Below are 19459 nucleotides of genomic sequence, written 5' to 3'. Positions count from 1 at the left end.
TGTTATATATATTTTACCACAATTTAAAACTTGAGGCTAGACATGGTGGCTCATACCTGTAATCCCAGCACTTTGGGAGGCCGAGGTGGGCCTGACTTGAGGTCAGGAGTTCAAGACTGGCCTGGCCAACATGGTGAAACCCCATCTCCACTAAAAATACAAAAATTAGCCAGGTGTGGTGCCACACACTTGTAATCCCAGCTACTGGGGAGGCTGAGGCAGGAGAATCGCTTGAATCTGGGAGGTGGAGGTTGCCGTGAGCTGAGATCTCGCCACTGCACTCCAGCCTGGGTGACAGAGTGAGTCTCCATCTCAAAAATAAATAAAGTAAAATAAAATAAAATAAAATTTGAAATGTTTTTTAAGCAAACAACTAATTTACATTTTCCTGGAATACACCAACACATATGTGACTGTGAGAAAGTCATTCCCCACCTTGGCCCCGGCTCCTCCTCCGTGAATTTTAGAGGTGGCTTCGGGCCAACCCCCCAGTTCCAGCGATGTCTATTGTGTCCTAATATCCGCCCACTTGTTCCCGCAGTGCTCTGGACTGGGAGTTTTTCTCGGTGGGAGAAGATTACTTCCTGGTCGTCGCTAACTCCTTTGATGGGCGCACCTTCTCAGTGAACAGTATTATTTACAGGTAATGAGCTGCCGAGGCCGGCTTCCTCCCCGCACCTTCCTTCCCCTTGGGGGCTCACCGAGGCCGGCTTCCTCCCAGCGCCTTGCTTCCCCTTGGGGGCTCACCGAGGCCGGCTTCCTCCCAGCGCCTTGCTTCCCCTTGGGGGCTCACTGAGGCCGGCTTCCCCCCAGCGCCTTGCTTCCCCTTGTGGGCTCACCGAGGCCAGCTTCCCCCCAGCGCCTTCCTTCCCCTTGTGGGCTCACTGAGGCCGGCTTCCTCCCAGCGCCTTGCTTCCCCTTGGGGGCTCACCTCCTCTCGCAGGTGCCACTGGCTCACAGCGAGTCCCAAGTGAGGTGTCATTTCCCGAGACTGGCTGGGCCCAGTGGACAGCCCGTTGCTGGCTGCACCTGTGTGGGGTCTGAGCAGCCCCTGCCCCAGGTGTAGCCACGACCCACGAGTGCTGGCGCTTCTGCCTTTGGATCCCGGCAGGGATGCGGTGTGTGGACATCCTGACGTGGGAGTCGTTGATATTTAATTTTTAGCTCATAGACACTGTGGTGTTCTCAACACATTTATTTCTAGGAGTTTTCCAAGTATTGTACGTTTAACGAACGGGGTTGGCTTTTTTTTTTTTTAATTTTCATTTGCAGCTGCTCATAACAATCATTTTTTGTGTCTAGCCACCAAACCAAACTATTAGTTCTAATAGCTTCTCTTAAAAAGATTCTCAGGAGACTTAGGAATATACCTCTGAGAATAAAGAACATTTCCCCTTGATTTCTAGTGTTCTAATTGATTATTTAGCTTGCTTCCCTAGATAAAGCTTCCAGAACAATTTTGGATGGCGGCAGAAGCGGCAGCTGTCCTGCCTTACTCTAATTTAACGAGCACATCTGAGCATGGCCGTTCGATGGGCTGTGGGCCGTCCGGGTCAGGGCTGGGGTCTCCTTTGGCATCTGTGAGTGCGTGATGCGGTCCACCACGTTTCCTGCTGATGTCATGATTTATAGTGAGAGATCTCCTCGCGTTCTTAGACCTGATGCTGCTTGGTGATGTTGCAGAGTTATTTAATAAGCCACTGGCTTCCAATTGCCTATCTTTAAGCTTTTAGCATCTATAATAGGAAATGAGATTGCTCAGTGGTTTTCTTTCGGGGACTTAACTTGATCCAGTTTAAAATGAAGCCTAACGGTAAATATACACTGCAGGGTTTTCTAATTGCACCTGTGACACTGCAGGGCTTTCTGACTGCACCTGTGGACTGGAATAGTCTGAAGAATAGGATTTTTCTCTCATTTCTGACAGCTGGGTTAAATTCGGTTATAAAACCATCTGGGCCTGGTAACTTTTTAATAATATCTCCTTTTTATTTATTTATTTTTTTGGGGGGGAACAGGGTCTCACTCTGTAGCCCAGGCTGAAGTTCAGTGGCATAATCTCGGCTCATTGCAGGCTGAAATTCCCAGGCTCAAGCAATTGTCGCACCTCAGCCTCCCTAGTAGCTGGGACCACAGGCATGGGCCACCATGCCTGGCTAATTTTTTTTCTTTTTTTGAGATGGAGTCTTGCTTTGTCACCCAGGCTGGAGTGCAGTGGTGCAGTCTTGGCTCACTGCAACTCCGCCTCCTAGGTTCACGCCATTCTCCTGCCTCAGCCTCCCGAGTATCTGGGACTACAGGCACCTGCCACCATGCCTAGCTACATTTTTGTATTTTTAGTAGAGATGGGGTTTCACCGTGTTAGCCAGGATGGTGTCAATCTCCTGACCTTGTGATCTGCCCGTCTCAGCCTCCCAAAGTGCTGGGATTACAGGCGTGAGCCACCGTGCCTGGCCCATGCCTGGCTAATTTTTGTATTTTTAATAGAGATGGAGTTTCTCTATGTTGGCCAGGCTGTTCTGGAACTCCTGACCTCAAGTGATCTGCCCGTCTCAGCCTCCCAAAATACTGAGATTACAGGTGTGAGCCACCCCGCCTGGCCATAAATACTATATTTGAAGGTAATGAGAAAAGGATGGACTTTACTTGATAATTCCATATGATTCGGGAGATTAGCTTCATGTAATCTGGAAGAAAACAAAGCTTACTCCACTTCACATTGTACACAAAAATAAATGTTAAATGGATTAAAAGTCCAAGTGTGAAAAAGAAGAAAAGCTAAGGGCAGTTGCATAACCTCAGGGTTCTATGAAGAAGACAAGCCTGGAAGGAAAGGCACTGGGTCTGACCACCTGCATTAAAAGCTTTCTATAGAAACAGACATCCCATTCAAAAGCAAAAGACAAACTCTTTGCCACACATACGACAGAAAACAAACGCTTACAAACTAATAAAAGATGTGTTTTTAAATTTGGAAAAATGGACAAATGATATGAATAGGAATTAGCTGGGCGTGGTGGCTTACACCTGTAATCCCAGCATTTTGGGAGGTCAAGGCAGGTGGATCATGAGATCAGGAGATCGAGACCATCCTGGCTAACACAGTAAAACCCTGTCTCTACTAAAAATACAAAAAATTAGCTGGGCATGGTGGCAGGCGCCTGTAGTCCCAGCTACTTGGGGAGGCTGAAGCAGGAGAATGGCGTAAACCCGGGAGGCGGAGCTTGCAGTGAGCCGAGATAGCTCCGCTGCACTCCAGCCTGGGAGATACAGCGAGACTCTGTCTCAAAAAAAAAAAAAAAAAAAAAAAAAGATATGAATAGGAATTTTTAGAAGAAAAGATGAACAGTGTGAATAAACATTGTAAGTGATTTGTCCTCAAAGCAAAACCCTGACAGGTTCTCCCCCATTTGTTTGGAGGCATTTTAAAGATGGGTAGTGGAGTGGGTGGGGGATCCTGGGGGATCCCACCCTGCTCTTTCCCATGAGAACAGGAGCCACCACGGCTTCTCCAGAAAGCAGTATGGAAGAATTTATTTTCATACTTTGATATTTAATATTTAATTAAATTTAAACAACTCGTGCCCTTTGATGTCGGCGCCCTGCCTTGGGGACTCCACGCCTCGGAAATGGGAGCCCCTGGGATAAACGAGTCCTTTTGAAGGCAAACCCTGGTGACCAGCGGCTGCCCAGAGTGAGAATGAGGGCTTGGGGCAGCCCCTGACGTGGGGCTGCAGAGCAGCGGGCAGAGAGCTGGGCTCCTGTGTCTGAGGACAGAGGGGCTCCCGCCTGTGTGGTGGCCTGCGTGTGTCTGAGGGGGACCTGGGGAAAGTCACGTACCTCACGATTGAGGCTGACCCTCAGAACTACACGTGTGGGGGTCCCTGGGGGCAGGATCTTGGGTGGATAGGAGGTAGCGCTGGGATCTTGGTGAGATCTGGAATCTTTCCTCTTCTGGGCCTCAGCCTCCTGCTTTGCAAGATGAGAAGGCCCTCGTGGCCCAGAATCAATCTCTCTCTCCTCGTGGCCCAGAATCAATCTCTCCACGCCGTGCCAGTGGGGGATGGAAGAGGCTTGGATGTGACCCAGAGCTGCTGGGTCCCTGACAGCGCGGGTGGGAGCCCGGGAAGAAGAGCCACCCCGCAGAGCCCAGGCTGACCTGGCTGCCGCTGTCTGCCCCACAGGTGGCAGGGCTACGAGGGCTTCGTGGCGGTGCACAGCCTCCCCACCGTCGGCTGCAGGGACTGGGAGGCCTTCAGCACCACGGCCGGCGCCTACCTCATCTACTCCAGCGCCAAGGAGCCCCTCTCCAGGGTCCTGCGGCTGAGGACGCGCTGAGGCCGCGGCTATCCAGGAGCAACTGGGGTGGCCAGGCGGGGCGGGACCCCAGCACCTCCCCCCAAGTGGCCCTGGACATCCAGGTGGGCCAAGCCTAGGGCAGCCCAGGCCTGGGCATCAGGCAGGGTGCAGGTGGGGCCATCTGCAGCCCTAGTTTGGGCAGGGACATCCATCCACCTCTGGGTCCTTCTGAGCCACAGCCCCAGTGACAGTCTGGGTCTTACAGGTGGAGGCCCAGAGCCCCTGCCAGCACTCGCCCATCTGAGTGTCAAGCAGGATTTCACTGTCAAGGAACCGTTTCTATAAACTTTTACCTCAAACAACAGGACCTCGGCTTGTGTCCCCGCTCCTGCAGTGTGCGCCCGGCCGCCTGAGCCAGTGTGGTGCCGTCCCACCATTGCCGCCACCTATTTATTGTGTTTTATCTGAAGGGAACTGTATTTATATTGCTGTTCACAAAAGCACAGGTGCTACTCTCTCGGCAGTGGGTGGGCACAGCCCCTCACCACGGACACCTCCCTGCACAGGGAGAGGCGTCCCTCCCAGCCTCAGTTTACCCATAAATGCACTGGAGCGAGGTCAGAAATCACAAGCCTGGGCATGGCCTGGGTCGCACCCTCCCCACGGCCCCACCCACAGGGACCTCAGCTTCTGGGCCCGGGATGTTTTCCCCATTCAACAGCATTTTAACCACATGTCCTCCAGCTGACTGGGACTCAGTCTGCGTGCCTCCGTCTGCCTGTGTGCTGGCTGTCCTAGCGCCCTGGTAACAGCATCCTCTGCCGGCTCTGCTGTGGTCATCTCGTCTCTGCAGCCAGGAGAGCTGTTTGTCCATCTGTCACAGGCAGCGAGGATGAGAGGGGTTGATGGGCGCAAGGCCCCGGGGCTCCTCCCTCTTAACCTATGTGGATGCCAGAGAAACCCCTCCCCCATGAGAAGAGGCTCAGATAGCAGCCCCCGGGGCCATGCAGCCCAGACCAGACCTGCCAGGGTCTTGCAGGAACTGTACTCCTGCTTCTGCGACACAAATCGGAACAGCAGCAGTCCTGAGAGGGTTTACAATTTGCTTTTTCCGCCAATCAGAACTGTGGACAAAACTTCCTGTTTTCTACACCACAGCTGTCTGTTCACCTTCAGCTCAGAGAGCACTCCTGACCTTTCATAATGAAATGGAAGCCTCCCCTTGTCTGGCAAATAATAAACTCAGTGTCTACTTTACCCGGCTTTGGGACCTTCGTGTTTTCCCGGGGCTCGCTGTTTTCCAGCCATCACTGTGGCCAGTGGAGAGCCACTCCCCTCTGGGGCGGTCTCCGAGAGCCTCCTTCCCCTCCGTCCGGCCAGCAAGGCTTTCCCAAGTGTCCTGGGCAGGGGGTCGGACCCTGCTTTCCACCAAGTCATTCAGGGGCTCCTGATCACACACGATTGGCCTCACTGGGTCAGCACTTGTGAAAGGAAGATAAAAACTCGAGACCACAATTCACTCAACCAAGAAGAAAAAGTTAAGCTGCAAGCTGAGTCCTGCAAGAAGCTGCCTTTCCCTTTGCCCCTAAGCAGACAGCGACAGACGAGAGGGTCAGCATCTCCACCAGTGACTGCTCTGTGTGCACCTTACCTCATGGAAAGTACCGATTTACTGAGCACGAGATAAACAGGTAACTGACCGTTCCCACCTGCTCCTTTTCTCCTGCAGCGTGGGGCAATCAGTCATGTGACCACACCCTCCTCCCTCTGCCCCCTCCAGCCAGCTTTTGCCCTTGACTGAAGGCCTCAACATCATCTTGGGAGACAGGCACAGACCTGTCTCCTGGGTGCGTCCTTAGCCTTGACAAATAAACTTCTCCATTGATTGAGGCCTGTCTCCGGTACGTTTTTGGTTTGCAGACTCATCCATGTGCTTTTCCAGCTGGGCCTTGCTCTTCTCCTGTTTGGCTGAGTAATTCATTTCTGTTTATGTGAGGCTGATGGTGCCGCAGCTGTTCCAACTCCCATCCCTCAGTCAGATCCCCTCATTCCCCAAACTGTTCTAGATTTGGCATTATTTTGGAAATCAGAACCTGGCTTGAGTAGCTGGAAATCTAAGAACTTCTGGGTAAGTTACCAGACACTCAGTATTTGGAGTGCAAAACTGAAAGTGGGTGAGCCGGGTCTCAGTCAGCTTCGAGGGGTATGATGCCAAGGCTGAGGATCTGCCCGGGAGAAAGCAACACCAGTCACAGCAGGACCTGTGCCCGGGCCTTTTCCACAGAGCGTTTTGAGGTGCTGAGTATTTAAAAGGGAAGAGAGGAGAGGGCAGGAAGGGAAGGGGAGAGAGAAAAGCGTGGGTAGGCGATGAGGCGAGTGGTCAGGTTCCTGCGAGGCTTTTATTAGCGCTCACTGAGTGCACATTACAAGTGAAGGGTGTGGGGGAAGAGCCCTTTATGCACTCACCTGACGCTCAGCAAACCTGCATCTTCCATCAGGTAGAGTGGACACAGAGCAGAAGGAAAAGCCAAGCCTGAGTTTGTCTCGAGCATTTAACCAGAAGTCATGGCTGGAGACACAAAAGCCCCTCCTTGCCTATGTAATTTTGTTCTTTAACTGCTTTAAACAAGCAAGAGGTGGTTTATATTCCTTTAGCGGCTGGTGGTGTTGACTTTGTGTTCCTTAACAAAAATAAAAGCAAGTCCTAGTCTTGCTTTTGTCCCACACTCGCGAGGATCAGCTGTTCATCGACACTGCCAGGGTGCGGGAGGCCCCTGGGGAGACACACGGCCGGCCGTCTTGCAAGCTGTCTGTTCAGAAACAGACCGGTTCTCCTGAAAGGCAGGTTTTTGCGTGGCGCCATTTCCAAGTTTTCCCTTTCCCTTTGGAATAGTGAGCTTGGCATCTCAGGATTCTGTTTTCCTTTCCCGGGAGGGAGCAGCTCCAGGCGTGGGCTGGCCGCTGGCCTTCCATGCCCCCTCTTGGATGGAATCAGTGGGCCTTGTGCGCCTGCCCACCTCCCCAGTCTTCCCCTGGGGTTGGGAAGAGCGCTTTTCTGTCTATTAGCCGTGATTTCAAGCCAACGCTGGAAAAGCTCTGATTCCCTGGATCGTGGGGAAGGCCCTCTCTGGGCACCCCAGCCGCACATAGTTCGACCACCTCTCCCGGCCCCGGGAAGCGACTCCGGCGTGCTCTCCTGAAAACCTTCCTCGACTGCAAGTGCAGTCAGTGTGTTTTGTCTTGTGTAACTGGAATCAGAACCTTTTGAATCCTACCTGCAAATTTATGCAAACAATATGCAAAACCTTGTGACAAACATTGGCAAAGGAAGACCTTTTGCAGGTGAAGCACAGCTGCCACCTAATGGCTCTCAGGGGTGGTTTGGGGCAGTGGCGCAGGTGAGAACTGAAGCTTGGTAGGAGTCTGCAGCGGTGGTAGGAGGTGTTGGGGTCTTCCTCCTCCCCTGCCCCCCAGTGTGGGAGTAGCCAGTGAAAGTGCAGAGTCAGGGGCTCCCTGTCTCTTCTTCACTGTGGAGGCATCGTCAGAGCTGGGGAGAGGGCAGGATCCCTTAGCCTCCCTTCAGGCCGTTCCTGATGCCACATCTGGTGTGAGAATGAGTTTGAGAAGCCCCCAGGCCCCCGACCTCCCTATGCTGTCACACTCACGTCAAACTATGCTGTGTTAGCATTAACTTGACATCACAGCATTGCGATTGTCCCCCGGGAGGTTAAACTTTGTGGATCTTAAGTTTTCTGTGACCTCTCTCTATCATGGAACCATCGAAACTCTACATCTTAACATCAGAAGGTTCTTTCACAATCATCTGGTCCAATCCCTTTGGGGACCAACACACGAAGAAGTGGCTGACCCTGGTTCAGCCCTAAACCGGGGCCCTAAATCAGTCACCACCTCTCCAGGTGACACTACTCACCGAATGGAAGGCCTCACAATCTGGGTACCACTTGAGATGTGGTGGGAGCAAAAAATAGTTGTGTTATTTTAAAGGGTCAAGAGTGACTTTGTAAATCCATGCCCCTGTCATTCCTAGAAAGCTATGTGGCTTATGGGCACCACCAGCTTCTCTGTTCTTTACAAACAGCTGGGCAGTTGGGCAGGCCGCATTGGTTGCTCTTAGGCTTGTAAATAACCTCTGGGCTGTCCAGAGCTGTCACGAACTGTCCCGAGTTCTATCCTGTGGCTGTTTGTAGGCAATGATGAAGTTGGGTTGTGGGGAGGAAGAGAAAGAAGGGAATGGTGGAGTGGGCTGTGGGGCCGATGAGATCAGCATTTATTGAGCACTAACTCTATTCCTGCCATTATGCTGAGTGTCACCCAACATTAGCCCCATTTTACAGTTTGAGGAAATTGAGGTTCAGAGAGGTTAAGTAATTTCCCCAAAGTCTCACAGCTAATAAGGAAGAAGACTGAGGTTTCACACTTGAGGCTTTCTGATTTCTGATTTCTCGTCACTACTGTGCTCACGGGGCGACGGTGGGGAGAGCGCCAGGTTTCCAGGAAACCTCCAAATGGCTATGCAAACGTTGACCCTCTTACTTCCCGCTGCTTGGATGACCGGCTTCGATGGGATTTTTAGCATCACAGTGGAAGAGGGGCCAGCAGAAGAGCAGGGCCAATTCCTGCCTTGGTTAGGATGTGCCTCATCTTGCCCACGTCTTCCCGGAGCTGACACACAGGAATTTTTCCAGCAGGCCTAGCCTGAGGGTGCCGCGGCTTTAATTTGGTGCTAGTGCAGGCAGTTTTCAGGCTCAGATAAAATTTCCTTTAGCTGTTTATTTATCCTCCCAACAAGCATTCTGTAGACACCTCTTCTGTCAGTTCTTGAACCAATAGGCGTGGTCCCTGACCCAACAAATGGAGCTCCGATTCGGGGATGCAAAACCTGAGTCCAGCAAAGCCTCCTGCAGCTTCTCTGGGGCAGTTTTCACAGCTCTTTTATCTTCCCCACTTCTCCATTGTTGCTTTACCAACGGGGCCTCTGCCACCAGGGAGCGGGGAGGACATGGAAAAGGGGCTGTGCGGCACTTGGTTGTGGGAAGGATGTGGAAGCCAGGGGCTAACCAGAGGTTTCGGCAGGATCTGTGAATCTTCCCTTCTCTCCCATCCCTGTGGTGCCGTTTCGTTAGACCCTGAAGCTGGGCTCATGATCTAAGGGCCACGGTTCACTTAAAATTCCATCCCAGGCCTGGTGCGGTGGCTCACGCCTGTAATCCCCACAATTTGGGAGGCCGAAGCAGAGAATCACCTGAGGTCAGAGTTCGAGACCAGCCTGACCAACATGGTGAAACCCTCTCTCTACTAAAAATACAAAAATCAGCCAGGCGTGGTGGTGCATGTCTATAATCCCAGCTACTTGGGAGGATGAGGCAGGAGAGTTGCTTGAACCTGGGAGGTTGAGGCTGCAGTGAGTTGAGATCCTGCCATTGCACTCCAGCCTGGTTGACAGAGTGAGTCCCTGTCTCAAAAAAAAAAAACAAAACAAAACTCCATCCCAGCATCCTCAGCTGGAATAACTGCCACTGGCTGCCCCAACGGAATTAACAGACGCTGCCACCAGCCCTCCTGACCTCATTGGACAGAACCGCATCCTCAGCAGACACGAGCTCCTCCATCCCGAGACAGCCGTGCTCCTGTCTTGGAGTGGGAAGTCCTCTCATGCAGAGTCTGAGCTTCAGACAGGGAAGGACAGGGGCCCTTCCTGTACTCCCATCAGTATCCACCTAAGAGGAAGAGGCTGAGGCATGAAGTCTAACTTAAAAAGTGACCTGAGCCAGGGTGAGAACAGCAGCCCAGAAGACTCACACCCACGTACGCCTGGCCGCGGGCTTCTTGGCCGCGGGCTTCCTGGCCGTGAGCTTCCTGGCCGTGAGCTTGCTTTCTTTGGCCTTCATTACTGGCAGGTTTTTAAAGGCAAAAGAGGGGAACATGGAGCAGGCCGACACAAAGCTGCTTGTTGGGAATCTCGCTGGCTCACAGAAATAACACTGCTGAGCTGTGTGGTGCAGGCTGCAGCATCCGGTGGGCATGATTTGCTGGTTAGCGGCTCCTGGTGGTCATCACACACAGCTCCTGAAGATGAACACACAGCTCAGAGGGCGTAGGACGGGACTCCTGTCCCCTCTCCACGTCTCTCTGTGCCCAATCATGTAAAAGGACTTGTGTTCCTCACAGAACAGTTCTTTTCTCATCCGGAACCCCATTTTCTGCTTTCTTTGAGTGTCAGGATGGGGTCCCCTGGAGAGCTGCTTGGAGAGGCAGGAGAATCCCAGGAGGGGAACCGAAAGCACTTAGGCAGGTGCAGCAGCTCGCATCTACAACCAGCCTTACAGAGCAGGTCACTGGGGCTGAGAGTGGGAGGAACCAGTTCCAGTCCCGCACGTGTATTCCCCAGACAGACCTGGCGGGTCCCATCCCCAGAGATTGGGGGGCATAACTGCAGGCAGAAGGAAAAGCCATGGAAAGCATTCATCCCTGCACGAGCTCAGGGCTCACCCTTGGGAGATGCCGAGCGGCAGAAGTGCCTGGAAAATGTGTGCAGAAAGAGTGAAAGGAGCAGAGGGTTCCAGGTTTGGCTCTGGTAGAATAAGAGGATGATCTGGGGGGATGGAGACATAGACCCAAATGGTAACGGGTTCAAAAAGTGAGACTTGAAGACGGAAACAATGACGTGACCCTGAGAGTTTCTTTCTAGTTCCTGGCTTCAGGCGTAGGGTTGTGGTTGATGGGTGGGTGTGTACACACAGGCAGACACGTGTCCTGTTGGGAACGGGTGCTCGGTGTTGCAAAAATCAACACTGAGACAAAGGATCTCTCAGCAAGGTTAGTTTAGTTTCTGCAGAAAGGGTGCCGCTCAGTAGCAGTCTTGCCACGAGAGCACACACAAACAAAAGAGACAGGGTCATTTATAACCTGACGCGTCCACCCTCCTGCTGTGTCCGGTTTCCATCGGCTGGAATGGGACCTCACATCTGTACTAGACCCTATTAGCTAGCAACTTAGAACTTCCCAAAAGAGGCAAAGGCAGAGGAGAACAAAGGAAGAGAGGAAGTAACTTGTGGAATGCTGAGAGAGGGAAAAACACTTCCAAATAAGGAAGAGGCTATGACCTAATGCTTGCTTGGACCGGTTCAGGCATGCCAGGGCAAATACCTAGGCTAAAATGTGGGAGCTAAGAACAGAGTATATTGATTTCTTTATTACGGCTAGTAGAATTTAAGCTTAGCACAGGTCTTTGAGTAAATTTTGCTTCTAAGAGAGGTTACTCTCTATTCTGAATTAGACTGGGAGGAAAATCCCTTTGAAGAGGAACCTCTATTTCATTTCCTACATGTACCTTCTGTCTTGGACTTTGGGAAGCTGTTCTCTGGGCTGAGGACTGTCCGCTAGGTGAAAATATCAGGGAAGGTAATTGTTGCTTTTTCTGCCTATCACCAGGAAGTTGGACTTTCATAAAACTCTAGTGCAGGTTCACTACAGCCTGGAGGGACAAGCACTGGGTTTTGCTTTACTCAGCCCTGCCAAACTGTGTGCTCTAGGACAAGCCATTCAACCCTTTCAGTTGTGCTATAGGAAGAATCAACACCCATCATGCAGGACTCGTTTAGGGATTAAGAGGGAGAATCACCAGGAAAAGGATGTGTGATCTGTAAAGGGCTGTCACCCCCTTGTGATGGTGACAATGATGTGGTTAAACCCTGGACGGTGGGTGTGCATCCTTGCCTAGAGCAATGGTGTCCACAGGGTCATCCTTCACAGGGAGGAGAGGTACCGACATCGTCCAATGCTTGACACAACCAGACCCACACACATTATGCACAGATAGCAACACTGAGGGTCTCGGTGACAAATGAGTGGAACATATGGGGGTGGGGCTTTCACAACCTTGACAGCAAAAGTAAGGCAAGTTATTTCTGTTCAGAAACACAAAGCCAAGAGCACCAGCAACGAAAGGAATGCAAACTGCATCTTCTTGTTTAAAGCAGCAAAGGAACAAAATTACATAGGCAAGGAGGTGCTTGTGTGTCCTCAGCCATGACTTCTGGTTAAAAAGTGCACACAAACCTCAAAGACATTCAACACCCTTACTTCAATGCCTGATGGGATGCGTTTCCTTAAGAAAAAATTCCTGGGAGGCGAACAACACTCACTGGGGCCTGTTGAGAGAGGGCTGGGTCAGGGGGCGTGGAGAACATTAGGGCAAAGAGCTAATGCATGCTGGTCCTCATGCCTAGGTGGCAGGTTGATAGGTGCAGCAAACCACCATGGCACACGTTTACCTATGTAACCAACCTGCACATCCTGCACATGTACCCTGGAACTTAAAATATATATATATAAAATAATTAAAATTTTCAAAAAGAAAAAAGAAAAAAAAATCCTAGGGGCCAGGTGCAGAGGCTCATGCCGGTGATCCCAGCCCTTGGGAGGCTGAGGTGGGAGGATGACTTGGGCTCAGGAGTTCGAGGTCAGCCTGGGCAACAAAGTGAGACCCTGTCTCTCCACACATGTATTTCTTTAAAAACAGAAAAGAAAAAAAAAAATCCTAAAAATAAAGCAGTGTCACACTTTCTTCTGTCTCATCTGAGCTTTCTGTTTCTATCCTGTGGAGAAAATCTCTCGACATTACCCATTACCTTTCAGTACCCGTTGGTACTTCCCAGGCATGGAGTGGGACAGGGTAACTAATTTTTCTGAGTGCGTAATCATTCATTCACTCAGTGTTTATTAAGACCTACTGAAACGGGAAAGGTTCCCTTGTCCCCCTCACAGGGTGTGCGACGGGGGTGTGGCTCGCTTCTTCAGTGCCTGGCTGCCCAAACCTCTAGGCGAGCACAGACAGGTGCCCTGCTGCCCAGACCAGTAGGGGAGCACACAGACAGGCAGGCTCCAACCCCACGGCCGTGTCTAGGGGTGAATGTTTACAGCTGAAGCCCCCGTGGGTGTGTATTCCAGCGCGCTCTTTTAGTTTTGCCATCTGTAGGCAGCTTGTGTTAACCAGGTCAATGAGGCCCTCTACATGTGGAAAGGACAGAGGGTTGTCTGTATCCCAGGGTTCTTGCCTTGGTGTACCAGAAGAATCGGATCACACCTGGGCTTGGAGAATGAGTGCAAAGTGTTATTGAGTGGAAGTAGCTCTCAGCCGATGGGGGAGCCGAAGGGAAATGGTTTTCCCCTGGAGTTGGGCCGCTTAGTGGCCCCGGCTCCCCTCCGACTGCCCTAACCAAACTCTGCCTCGTCCTGTCGGTCCATGGCCTGACAGCGTGCCAGCGTCTTGTGGGTGTGCTCTTCTGCTGGCATGCTCCCTTGACGTCCTCTCCGTGTCCAGCTGCTTTTCTTCTTCCCTTCTGCTGATGTGTTCCTCTCCGCATCCAGCAGCTTCTCTCTCTGTCTTGCTAGGGTCTCGGGTTTTTATAGGCCCAGGATGGCGGCATGGCAGGCCAGGGTGATGATCTTGGAAAATGCAACATTTGGGTGAGACGGCAGAAGTGCCTGTCTTCACCTAGGTCCGTAGGGGTGGAGCCCTCGCCAGGGACCACACCCTCCTCTCCCCAGCACCTCCCTTCTGTGTCACTTAAAGACCACACTCTTCCCTTCCCCAACTCCCGTATCATTTCCCCTCTCTGAAGATGTACATCTAACTGCTGTTAGAATATGGACGATGACCCGTCGTAGCTGCTTCCTGCTGACAGGGGACGTTGTTTGGGGGAAAACGGCAGTCAGATTCCTCCCAGAGGTTTGTCTGAGGGTTCCTAGCAAAGGGGAGTCATTATCTGAGGCTCTGGTTGCCTGATCACATGGAGTTTGATGGCTTCTAGGCATGAGAGAGGAAAAAAGCCAGGTTTTATAAGGTTAAGTATGCATGGGTTAAACATGTGTGTTATACAAAGAAAGAATTTACTGCCAAAGATCACAAAGGTAAGAAGTGAAATATACTAACACCAAAGTTGTAGCCCGAGCTGTTTCACCCTGGTGCCAGAAATTGAACCTTGTTCAACAGCAGATAAACTTTAGAATGAGGTAACTATTCTTGCCATATCTTTAGCAGTTAACAGGTGCATCCTGGGAATTCTGGGGTTTGTGGGCTTACACGGTGGTCACTGAAGCTTTTGTCCCTTTCCTGTGTCTCCTCTCACTTTCCTGGGCCTCCATCTCTATTACAAAAGACTGAGGTGGCCATTTTTAGGAGGTCCTCTAATGTACTATCTGGTCCCAGGCCCAGTTTTTGCAACTTCCTCCTGATGTCAGGAGCCGCCTGAGTAATAAAGTTATGCTTTGGGATTCGCTGTCCCTCAACTGAACCAGCAGAGAGAGAGCTGAGCTTTACCAAGGCCTCTCTTAGCCTTTCCTAGAAGGTGCCTGGATTTTCATCAAATTCCTGGTCGATCATGGACAACTTGGTCTTAGTGTTACGTAAGCCTTCCGTTACGCACACCTGAAAGTGTCTCCTCCTCCAGGCTTCCGTCTCATGACTGGGGTCCTATTTACAGTCATTCACTGGTACTGCTTCTCTTCCGGTTGGATAATATTTGCCCCCTTTCCTGATGCTACATGTGAGGCAAAGCTCATCCCCAAATCTCTCTGCTGCTTGTGGAGCGGCCTGTTTTTCAGTATCCATCACAGTCTGATTCAAAAGTAACATGACGTCTCTCCAGGAGAGTTCAGATGTTTGGGTGAAATTCTGGAAAGCCTCTATGTGCCTGTCAGGGTCATCTGAAAACTTGCCCAGATCCCCCTTAATTTGCTTTAAGTCCTGTAAGAAGAAGGGGACTTGGACCTTACTGGGCCCAGATTCACCAGGCATCTGTTGGAGGAGCAAGAGTGAGACTGCGGCTTGTTTAGAGCGAGAAGTTCTAGGAGGGGCCAAGCGAGAGGCTGAAGCTGGACAGGGAGGTCAGGGTAGACCCAGAGGAGCAGGGCTTGAGGGAGCTGGCCTCTCTTCCAGGGGTGCCTCTAGGACTCGTATTTTTAATTCCCTGGGCTTACCCCTTGCAGCCTTCTCTGAGATGGCAAACAGGAGGGCTGGATGAATCCCACACTGTCAGCAAGGTCTGGATTGCCTTGCAAGGTATAGAAAGGCCCCTGTACATGTGGGGCCTCAGGCCATCTGTCCTCACATCTGCAGAAAAGTCTCAACTGCCCCGAATGGTATCGAAATGAATGGTTCCTTCCTAGGGCCAACCCAGTCCTTCGTAATTTGGCCAAACCTTTGTGCAGAGGGCTCTGAGGTGTTTTTGCTCCAGATTCTGAGGGTCAAAGCAGTCCCAGTGGTTCAGGGTACACTACAGAGGAGTATAAACTGGGGGTGGTGAAGAGAACCGGAAACAGTGAATAGAGGCGCCCCTCATTCCCTTCCTTCTTTCAGCGAAAACTCAGGGTGTGATGGAGAGAGAAAGCCAGTGTGATCCATTCACTCTTCACTCCTTATCCCTGAGGCGTGGCGACCTTGGCAGGTGCCAGCCATGGGTACTAATGCGGTATGTACCCACGAAGCAGGGAAAACCTGGAGACTAGGAATGAGCCGCCCTTGCCTATGCCTCCCTTTCTCCCTGCTGTCAGCAAACCTTGAGTTCCCTGGGTCTGTTTATGCCACGAAGCATGGCCTCCTTCCGTGGGGTGGGGAATTTAGTCAGCAGGAATTGGTGCTACCCATTTACGTTGTGCCTGTTGCCTGGCTTTGGATCCCTCAGACCTTTATTTATTTTTATTTTTTTTTTGGAAGGTCTCAGCCTGAAGCTTGCAATCGAGTTTGGGACTGAAAAGATGTTTTAGGGGCTGTTTGTATCTGTTGAGAGTCTCAAATGTGCCCTGCCGAACTTGCAGCTCTCAGCCAGCAGGGGTCGCTCCTCTGCTAACGTCCCCGTCAGAAACAGAGATGGGAGGGGAGCCCTCTCACCTAGAAAAGGAAAAAAGAGAAAACCAGTTTAAGGGGCACAAAGGGGGAGATTGTGGGGAACAACCCCTTGCTTAGTGCAGCCGGGTCCCTCGCATTCTTCGAACTTTCCCATCCTTTCCCCAGTTGAGACCAGGCTGAATTCCTTGGCCGGGGGGGAAGGTTCCCTTGGCACACTTGACCAAGTTGCTCCCTGTAGGGTCCTGGCTACCGCCTCGGCTTCCTCCCGCCCCCTTCGTGGCTGTTGGGCTCGGCCTTTGCCTGCTGTGGGCACACCCAGGTGCCTGAGCCGGGAAGGGAAAGAATAAGGAGCGGTGCCCAGAGCCATGTGTGCCTGTGGCTGTCGAGGTGGAGGCATACATGTCACCTCCAGGAAAAAGTGGTCTGATGTGCACCTTCCACGGCTGAGTCAAATGCTCATTCTACTTGGTGACATTGCCGCAGCCTGTGGCAAAACTCTTAACATTATAAAGAAGGAGATAAGAGCCATTTTTAAACCACCTGAGAGACAAAAAAGAGATGAAAGGAAAGCAGAGCCTCTTACCCACAGGAAAGAGAGAGAGGTGGTAGGGTTTTGGAAGAAAGGCGTTCACCTTCCGAGATCCCAGACGAGGCCCCAGTTAAAAGAGGGAAAGCTCCTTTGTCCGCCTGGCAGAGTATGCGATGGGAGTGTGGCTCACTTCTCAGTGCCCCGCAGCTCAAACCTGAGGGGAGCGTACAGACAGGCAGGCTCCGGCCCCACGCAGTGCCTGGTGGCGAATGTTCACAGCCCAAGCCCCAGTGGGCGTGCGTTCCAGGGTGCTCTTTTAGTTTGGCCTCTGTAGGCGGCTTGTGTTAACCGGGTCAACAAGTACTTGTCAAAAGGACAGAGGCCCTTCTGTATTCTGGGTTCTTGCCTGGGTGTACTGGAAGAATCAGATCACACGGGGGCTTGGAGAATGAGTGCAAAGTGTTATTGAGTGGAAGCAGCTCTCAGCCGATGGGGAAGCTAGAAGGGAGATGGTTTTCCCCTGAGTTGGGTTGCTTGGTGGTCCCAGCTCTCCTCCGACTGCCCTGGCCAAATTCCGCCTCGGCCTGCCCCTCGGTGGCCTGCCCCTCGGTGGCCTGCCCCTCGGTGGCCTGCCCCTCGGTGGCCTGCCGGCGTGCCAGCGTCTGTGGGTGTGCTCTTCCGCCGGCATGCTCCCTTCACGTCCTCTCCGTGTCCAGCCGCTTGTCTTCTTCCACTGATGTGTTCCTCCCACCATCCAGCAGCTTCTGTCTCTGCCTTGCTAGGATCTCGGGTTTTTATAGGCCCAGGATGGGGGCATGGCGGGCCAGGGTGGTCTTGGAAAATGCAACATTTGGGCGAGAAGGCAGAAGTGCCTGTCCTCACCTAGGTCCATGGGGGTGGAGCCCTCGCCAGGGACCAGGCGCCCCTCTACCCAGCACCTCCCTTCTGTGTCATTTAAAGGGACCACACTCTTCCCTTCCCCACACTCCCTTATCATTGCCTTGTGCCGCGCTCTTGGGTAGGTGGAGATGACGAAAATGAACCAGAGGCCCTGCCCTTAAGGGAGGAAGACACACACCCCAGGATCTGTATTTGGGTAGAAAGTGATTTGTTAAGAGAGAGATTACAGGCTTGGGGTTGGTAAACTATGCCCTGGCTGACAAACAAAAGGGGCGCCCCATGGCTAACTGAAGTGCTCAAATTTAAAACATAACCTGGAGTCCAGGGCTGGGTGAGGGAGTAGCCACGAACTCTGTGTTCTCAGACATCGTAAACGCACCTCAGGGCCCCCCTTTTCACAATGAAGCCCAATCAGTCCCCGTTGTCAGTGCCAAGATAAACCGTAGCCAGATCCGCCCCCACCCCCCTCCCCGCCCGGCGCGGCCCCCCATGCCCCCCACGCCCCCCACCACTGTTTGAAAGAAACAGCTAACAAAGACTTCCGACTTGCGGCTTGGAAACCCACCCATCAGGGCGCAGCTGTGTCAACCAATCAGAACTAAGCACGTTTCAATCCTTCATTTGCCTGCGTGGACCTAATGGAGGCCCCAGGGGAGGAACCTTTTGCTCTAAAACCTGAACTCCCTCTTTGCTGTTTGAACACACCTTCATTTTACACCAAAGGCTGCATCTCCCAGGCTTGTACACTGTTCACTGGAGTAGTCCCTTTCCTCCAGATTCCTTTTCAGAGACCTTTTTGTTGAGAGTTCAGAAGTAGGAGCAGTTATTTCTAGGAAATCTGTCTGCGGGCGGTAGGCTGAGCTGAGTGCCTGAAAAGGAAACAGTGGGGGGCAGTACTAGTAGAGGTGGATTTACTAGCGCTAGTAGAGGTAGATTTACTAGTACTAGTAGAGGTGGATTTACTAGCGCTAGTAGAGGTGGATTTACTAGCGCTAGTAGAGGTAGATTTACTACCCTTCGCAAAGGTAGATTTACTAGCACTAGTAGAGGTAGATTTACTAGCACTAGTAGAGGTGGATTTACTAGTACTAGTAGAGGTGGATTTACTAGCGCTAGTAGAGGTAGATTTACTAGCACTAGTAGAAGTGGATTTACTAGCACTAGTAGAGGTGGATTTACTAGCGCTAGTAAAAAGGTGGATTTACTAGCGCTAGTAGAGGTGGATTTACTAGCGCTAGTAGAGGTAGATTTACTAGCACTAGTAGAGGTGGATTTACTAGCACTAGTAGAGGTAGATTTACTAGCCTTCGCAGTAGTAGATTTACTAGCACTAGTGGAGGTGGATTTACTAGCACTAGTAGAGGTGGATTTACTAGCGCTGGCAGAGGTAGATTTACTAGCCTTCACAGAGGTAGATTTACTAACACTAGTAGAGGTGGATTTACTAGTACTAGTAGAGGTGGATCTACTAGCGCTAGTAGAGGTAGATTTACTAGTGCTAGTAGAGGTGGACTTACTAGCACTAGTAGAGGTGGATTTACTAGCGCTAGTAAAAAGGTGGATTTACTAGCACTAGTAAAAAGGTGGCTTTACCAGCGCTAGTAAAAAGGTGGATTTACTAGCGCTAGTAGAGGTGGATTTACTAGCGCTAGTAGAGGTGGATTTACTAGTGCTAGTAGAGATGGATTTACTAGCCTTCACAGAGGTAGATTTACTAACACTAGTGGAGGTGGATTTACTAGTACTAGTAGAGGTGGATTTACTAGCGCTAGTAGAGGTAGATTTACTAGCCTTCACAGAGGTAGATTTACTAGCACTAGTAGAGGTGGACTTACTAGCGCTAGTAGAGGTGGATTTACTAG

At 51.5% G+C, this 19459-nt stretch overlaps 1 protein-coding gene across 1 annotated transcript in view; it reads left to right on the top strand.

The window, feature by feature from the left end:
- TSPEAR (thrombospondin type laminin G domain and EAR repeats) overlaps positions 1 to 6189 on the top strand; it is a 72366-nt gene extending 66177 nt beyond the window's left edge. The window contains exons 10-11 of the mRNA XM_021935430.2: positions 542 to 643; positions 4185 to 6189. Coding sequence (XP_021791122.2) covers positions 542 to 643; positions 4185 to 4338 — 256 coding nt within the window. The 3' untranslated portion in view covers positions 4339 to 6189. The remainder of the gene's footprint in view (positions 1 to 541; positions 644 to 4184) is intronic.
- The last annotated feature ends 13270 nt before the right edge of the window (positions 6190 to 19459 follow it).

Source organism: Papio anubis, chromosome 4 (assembly GCF_008728515.1).
Source record: "Papio anubis isolate 15944 chromosome 4, Panubis1.0, whole genome shotgun sequence".
NCBI classification, from domain to species: domain Eukaryota; kingdom Metazoa; phylum Chordata; class Mammalia; order Primates; family Cercopithecidae; genus Papio; species Papio anubis.
The sequence above is the reverse complement of the archived record's forward strand: the minus strand, read 5'-3'. Positions and strand labels throughout refer to the sequence as shown.